Below are 7,807 nucleotides of genomic sequence, written 5' to 3' on the forward strand. Positions count from 1 at the left end.
GGCTACTCTTTTACCAACGAATAGTGGGATTGACCGTCACATTATAACGCCTCCACGGATAAAAGGACAAGCATGTTTGGTGTAACGGAGATTCGAACCCGCGACCCGCAGATTGCGAGTCGAGCGCCGTAACCACCTGGCCATGCCGGGCCAAAGTCAATGAAAGTATCAATAAGTAAATATGATATTTAAGCTGAAAAACTTACATGCATAGTTTACTTTAAACTAAGAATGGGACAAAAGGGATTAAATTAAGTATACTACTGATCTTATGGTTAAGTACTACTAAAAGCTATCCCTCTACTCTCAGTTGTAACTTTTTTAATCTATGCTAAAAACATCACAGCTTGAGCATTGTATTTTATTTCTGTATAATTTATTTAAACCTAATCCAGAATTTATTTGTTCATATAGTTGTTTGTTTTAGAAACAGAAATAAATTAGTGGAAAACGATATAGCCACAAAACAAAAGTGAAAACTGAAAATTAGAAGAGAGTCTGAAGCTTTTATAAAGCTACCTAATAATAGATTAGAATAAGAAATGCTTAACTGAAGAAGTTCTGCTCTATTTCCAGTGCTGAGATTGGAAGAACAGATGGCTCAGTAAATCACGTCAGCACAAACTAAACACTAGAGGAAGGAAGTTTAATGGTAGAATTAGTTTTAAATTGGTAAATTTGAGCAGAAGAAAAGACACATTAAAACAGCTTACACAATCATATTGTACTTATTCTAGAGAAAGACACCTGTTATGGCACAAATCACGGTTTCTTCATACTGCTGTAATACCTAAAACATCCCAGTGTCAACGATACCTGTCAAGTGTCTAGTTTCAATACACAATCCATATTACTAAGTCTTTACGCATGCCAGCAATAAACAGATAACAATTAATATCGTTACCTTATCTAAACTAATATACATAAATTTTAAATATATTTTTTTGCTTAGGGCTACAAAATGCATGTCTTGTGGGAATATTTGAAATAAAGAATTCATAGGAAAGATGTGGCAAGTAGTGTTCTAAAGGTAAATTACATATATAGTGCGGTAAGTAATGATTAAAGCTCAGATTACAGTTCCAGAAGATTGTAATGGAATTTAAATAAATATATCTGTTCCAACCAGATGGCGCCACAAGATATACTGTTTTTTTTTAGATATATATATATATATTTAAATCTTTAGTTCATAAAGATCTAACTAAGATAATCAATTCTAATTAGTTTTACCTTAAAACTGAAAACTAACTTTTTATAAGAATGTGCTGTAGTTTTGAGATAACGCATATTTTTGGCTGTAAGCAAATGTAGGTCTAAAATCGTACACGATTTGAGTAGGAAAAATAAGCACAAGAAACTTTATACTTTTGTGATAAAACATTACATCCAAAAGTTTAAAGTTTCCTGTATTTATTTTTCTACTCGAATCGAGTACGATTTTACACTTACACTTTTCTAAAACTATATATATATATATATATTATCCTTCTTTTATAGAGTCAATTCAAGTTTGTATGTGAAGCCATTCTTAAAGTTTTCAAGGGTAAGTTAATATACTATTTACGTTACTTAAGCAGGCATAACTTAACGATCAAAAATACGTAATAGAAGTTCTGTAAAAATTAAAATAGTATGTGAAATTAGAATTATTCTCTCTTTTTCTTGCGGACATATAAAGCAGTTTTATGATCACAGATCAGCTTATGCGTCACATAATTTTATTTACTTTGTGTTTTAAAGATGTGAGACGGACTTTTTGAGAATGTTTCAAAATTTTATTAGTGATTTATGTGCTTTTTTAATGTGTTTAAAAATGACATCATTTAATTGTTGGAGACAGAAGCGGAATGGACAGAGGTCAGCGGGAAATTTCCCGATGGACCAGTTCGAGATGCCAAATATGAAGTATATTCTTAGAACTCAATAATCTAAGTTCGTAAAAAATAGAATGAAAACATTGTCAACACAATGGCACATCCAAATGTGCCCTGGGCTGACATCAAAGAGATGTAGGCGCAAAAACACTATACAATACTTTTGTTGGCACGGTCACTAAATGGTTTCTCGATGCCCCACCCACTCATCCCAAAAAAATAAAGTACCATTCTCTGCCCCTTATTAGAGCTGTTACTTAAAATATTGAAGAGTGATTAACACACATTTTTTTTGTTGTTGTTGTTGCAGAGGGTATAGTAAAACCACTTGAAGCTCCCACAAGATAAAGGCGGTTGGCGACAAGAGAAAACGGTATTCAAGATGTTTATCCACAAATAACTAGTTATGGTGAATCCAGAGACAGCTAACATACGATTCAATCAATTTTACGTCATGCGTGTTGTTTTCTTGTCTTCCAACAGATCCACAAACTTATAAATAGTGTAAATAACAATGATGAACTTACATTTCATGAACTTATCCACACGAGCTTCAAAAGTACCGAAAATATCGTTCCATCTGGATCAGATTTTTAAAGTTCACTCACGTCTTTCAGGTGAATTGTAAAAATCACGGTATAAAGTTTGAAGACAAGAATGATTCATGCTTTCTAGTACGAACCCTAATAAAGAAGAACAAGACGTATTTTTTATGACAATGTGCAAGTAAAGTGTTGGCTCAAGGTGTCTCTAAACATAACCAAGATATTTCTGTAAGAGAAGAACTCTGTGAAGGTCAGTAAGTGAACTGTTATGATACACAAGAAGTGCTTGAAGGGCAATGCTAAAATGCAGAAAAATATATTTTAATCTTTTATAAAGCTGCATCAGTGCTATCAACAGTTACCTGTGGGTATCTGGTTGACAACAGTAATATACTGATCTTTGTTTTCCAAACGTAGTTATGTTCTGATATGGAATATCTTTTTAAAACGAAAGATATCCAAAAACATTTCATACATATAGACCAAAGATATACGACCTATAATAGTGAATTACTTCATTCCACATTATTTGAAGCGCAAGTGATCATGTCTTGTCATTGTCACCAACATTAATAACAGAAAAAGAAATAAAAAACAAACTCAATGCAATAACTTTTCGATTAGACTTATTCCAGTGTGTTGTTATGTATAATACCGAACTCATGAGTTGTATGGGAAATACAAAAAATACGTAACCTTTTTTAGATGCGAAACCAGGGAACTATTAGAAGCCTGTCTATCTCCTTTTTAAATCACCAGAGGAACGAAGAATAAATGAATGATGTAAGCACTGAACAGTCCAATGGTATAATCACTCAAGATGTCTTGTGTTAAATCACATTTTTCACTTAATGTAACCTTATAGGGACGTTTTTCTAATCAATTCAGAAAATCTTTAAATAAATGACAATTTTGACGTATCTATAACAAGCCAATGAGCTACAGATGCGCCAAAACAGTTAAGCAAACAAGTGAGGTTCGGATCGCAGTCGTTATTAATATAATGTGAATTTGTTTTAATTTTTAAAAGTTTTCGTCGTACTTTTGAGTGACTTGCTTGAAAGTGTGTGGTAGTATATTATTTCTGTTTGTAAACGATTTACCGTAATTTCCCCAAAAGGGGGCCGAAAGCCGCTTGCAGGGGTCACCTGTTTTAACCACTCACATCACTATACAGTAGTGTGTTGTCTGTCAGTTAGTCAGTAGACCATAAAATTACGTCACATAAGAAACGCTTAACGTTGCAATTTGTACTTTCGTGATGTCAGTAAAAACGTGCGCATGCCATGAATTACGAGAAGAATTATGCATTCTGTAGGCTATAACACAGCATGACATACGAGCTTCAAAAATAATAAATAAATGCATTTGTTATTGTCAGTTTTGGTTTTATTTACTATTGAAACAGAACAGTTTCGGGGACCCTGCGGAAGTACGTCTAGTACATATATATTTATCTATCCATATCGTATTGATTTGCAAAAGTGAAAAAGTGACGTTTGCAAGTAAGAATGTATAATCTATTTGAGTGTTCAGCTTCACGAATAAGGGTTATTACATGAGGTTCTTGTAATATGCTCGTACATACAAGACATAGAAATATTTATATTTTACTTACTTACAATAAAAGTTTTGGAAGCTATGTATAAAATCCTCAGTAAAATAGCTTAGGTTTTAAAAACTCAGTTTGGAGAACACGTGCGGGTATGATGACGTATAAACTTACCTTTGATATAACATACAATAATCGTACATCACTTAACATATTTTACAAATAACACTCGCTCATAACTCGCAGATAATCAATTATCCACATCCATGCAACTACAGTAGAAAACTGAGACACTAAAGAAACAGTAAACTTTCTTTGAAACTAGAAAAACAAATAAAACTCAGAATTATATATGGCTAAAACAATTTCGAGTGTTCACAACTACAAATTGTATATATATTGCACGCATTCCAGAAAGTTTATCTTATTATATCTTGCACTTGTTATGAGAAACCATTTGCTATAAGTGTGTATAATTTTGAGAAGTCTTACAAAGTCTGTAATTAATGTATAGGTACTTCTAGATTCTGTAATTAGTTTTCATTCCATCGTGATTTTTTCCAAAAATTGTTATCACTGCTCTCAAAAATATCTGTGTACATATATACATCATCAGATACTAAAGCAATAAAGAGCGACATCATTGTGATCATGAGTTCGCTTGTTGTTTTGTTCACTGATGAAAATTCACTTCACATGTTCTATAAAATATAACATGTATTTGAATTAATTTGTGATATTCTCAATTAACGAAGTCTAAATATTTTACACATTGTACTTCGCTTAGGTTGACACTTGTCCTACAATTCCGAAAACGGTCCTGAAAAAAATAATCTTACATATTTGGTACAAGATAGTTCGTAAACTTACCTGGCGATTCTGCAATAAGCATCATATCCACGAAACTGCAGTGTTCCAGAAACCGTTGTCTGCACTTATAATGTTATTCTGTCTCGAAGAGTTGTTCCATTCAGTTCATTAAGTTCAGTACTTTATACTCTGCCTTTGTGAAGAGTTAAACTTCATTGTTTCATCAGAAACTAACAATAACTTGTTTTTATACAAATAGCGATTTCTCTCTTACGTTGTAAAAATGACATTAAATCCAACGAATGTCTGAGTCGACCAAACCGTGTACGGCATTTAACTTCCTGGAGGTACGCATGGGTATTTTTTTAACTTTCTTGCAAATAATACAGAAAATGCGCTATTGCATAAAAAAATCTAACAATGATCGTCAACCCCCCCCAAAAAAAAACCGAAATGAAGTGGAGAGATACGAAGATTTTCTTTATCGTAGATAGAGAAACATTTTACTAAACTTTGCCTGATGTCATGGTATTAATGTAATTCAATATCTATAGCTATTTTCTCAAAGCTAGAATACCGACATAATAACGTCGTTGAAACTTCTATGTGCTAAGTTAACTTCGGACTGACACCATAGAAAGTCTCTACACTGTGCTGGAGAAACCCTTACACGAGACACTTATTAGGGGGGGGGGGTGACAAAACATAACTGCTTTTTCTTGAACGAAAACTATTTACAGAGAGAAGAATGACGAAGATGATAATGAAAACAAATGAACTACACGGCCCCAAAATGCGGTCCTTTATATACAACCCACTCTTAACTGCTATCTCTGAAGTTCGTTCACACTCGTTGTTGCCCAAAAAAGAATCGTGGACCGCATTTTGGGGCCGTGCAATTCATTTGTTTTCATTATCATCTTCGTCATTCTTCTCTCTGTAAGTAGTTTTCGTTCAAGAAAAAGCAGTTATGTTTTGTCACCCCCCCTAATAAGTTTACATATTAACCCATTTCAGAATAAAATGGTTGAAACTTCAGACTACAAGGATCAAGGAACATTTTTCTGCTTAAAAAACTACGGTTTTCAGCTGACCCTATATTGCTCTAACAGGTAGTGTGCGACCTAAGATACTATATGAAAGAAAGTCTAAATATCTGAGTATGACATAATCTTTTCGAAACGTCGTGCATTTATAATAGTTTTATTCTTTACTCATTCGATTCGTCTCCAAACTTTTAAATTATACATACCCTCTAGTGTACTGTAATAATACTAAGTGGATTATTGTCTTTTCGTTATTTTTTTAATTTGACGCTGTTATTCCCCTTTCTTGATTCTCTTTAAAACTTACGAATGAACCATCACATACACTATTATTGACCTTTAAGTTCGTTTCTTACCGAAGACAGATTATTAGATAAAAGGGTAGAATTAATGATGTGGATTCAGCCATTCAGTTGTGACATTTCGAATATTTGAATTTAAATTAAAACCATTTCTATACACTCTGCTGATGTATTTTCTTTAAATATGATTCAAGTGAGGTTCGGAGACTGAAGGAACTTGAATATAATGACGGGAAGTGAGAAGTAAGCGTTATGTGAATGATTAATGGCTGAAGCTGAACATAAACTAACTCCTAGCCGATAGGTGGAGGGTGGAACTCAACCAGTAATTGCAGTTCGACATACACAGAGTGGATTTACACTATCGATCAAAAATCCCTGGGTATAACTCTCATGTTGTGAATTTTCGTATAATTGCGAATTATATGTCGGCGAAACAGATTATTTGAGATTAAGGACGAACTTATATAAATATCATGCTATACTCACTTCCCCTCCAAAAAAAAAAGAGCCCACTAAATGGTAGCAAACACTTTAACCAATGTACCATATTTTCATTGTTCTCTTTTTGAACATGTAATATATAACATAAAATATTATTTTTCGAAAAAAATATGTCATAGATTGTTTGACGTCACTCTAAATACGTATAGCTAAGCGGGAAGGATTAACAGCAGTTGGGCAATGTTTGCTTTGTTTGTTGTTAAGCACAAAGTTTTCTATGCTCTTCTCGCCACGAGTATCGAAACCCGATCTATTGCATTATAAATCTCCAGACTTACCCCTGAATCACTGATGCAAATAATGTAATTTAAAATGTTTCTGTGGCAACAACGTGCCGTATTTTTAGCGACATTTATTGCTAATGTAAGTTTGTTCGTTTGTCTCTTGATAAGCACAAAGCTACAGAATGGGCTACCTGTACCCTGCCCACCGCTGAGCCACCAGGGGGTTACTAATGTAACTAAACTAATCAATTGGTAAAAAAAAACAAAACATTTCATGTCAATTTAGAAAGCCAAAACACAATAAACCATGTTCATTCCGCAACACGTCGCTAAAAGACAATTACACTGACCATTTATTTTATGTTTTTAAATCCCCAATCGGTTTTAAAAAATGTTGAAAAAGATGATTTTTACTACCGACATAAAATAAAAAGGATAAACATGTTAAGGAGAGGTAGTTTCATACTAATTACACTCGAAGTTATATAAAGGCATATTTATTATCCAGTATATTACATTCAGATAAACTCACCCACGCATATATAAAGTTTGTAATATAACACTATTATTTCGGATAATATTTTTATCCTGCACCTGTTGTTGATGAATGCCGAATATTTGTGATTAGTTTTACAAATTATAAATTGCTTGAAACTTGAAATTTATTGAAGCTTAGTGCAGATTTTATCGTTATTTTTGTAATTTGTATAACTTTTTGATATATAAAAACCCGTAACACAGGTATTGTATAATCAAACGTCTTGGTACAGAGCATTTTAAGAAGAGGATTTCATGTTTCATCGCTGAGGTCCCGTGACTCTACGTTTCTGGCATGCATTAACCACAATCTACACTTGGTTATAAACACTTGCTACCAATTATTGCTATATGTCTGATGGAATACATGGCATCTCTCTTTGCAGAGCACCCCAGTATGTAGTTAGTTT

The 7,807-nt window shown here is 33.2% G+C and overlaps 1 protein-coding gene across 3 annotated transcripts in view; it reads left to right on the forward strand.

The window, feature by feature from the left end:
- LOC106458761 (tyrosine-protein phosphatase non-receptor type 4-like) overlaps nt 1-3,605 on the forward strand; it is a 72,417-nt gene extending 68,812 nt beyond the window's left edge. For all 3 annotated transcript variants that reach the window (XM_013918310.2, XM_022385073.1, XM_022385074.1), the window contains 2 exons: nt 1,501-1,546; nt 2,188-3,605. In XM_013918310.2, coding sequence (XP_013773764.2) covers nt 1,501-1,546; nt 2,188-2,225 — 84 coding nt within the window. In that variant the 3' untranslated portion in view covers nt 2,226-3,605. The remainder of the gene's footprint in view (nt 1-1,500; nt 1,547-2,187) is intronic.
- The last annotated feature ends 4,202 nt before the right edge of the window (nt 3,606-7,807 follow it).

The sequence above is a fragment of the Limulus polyphemus genome, unplaced genomic scaffold (genome assembly GCF_000517525.1).
Source record: "Limulus polyphemus unplaced genomic scaffold, Limulus_polyphemus-2.1.2 Scaffold510, whole genome shotgun sequence".
NCBI lineage: Eukaryota > Metazoa > Arthropoda > Merostomata > Xiphosura > Limulidae > Limulus > Limulus polyphemus.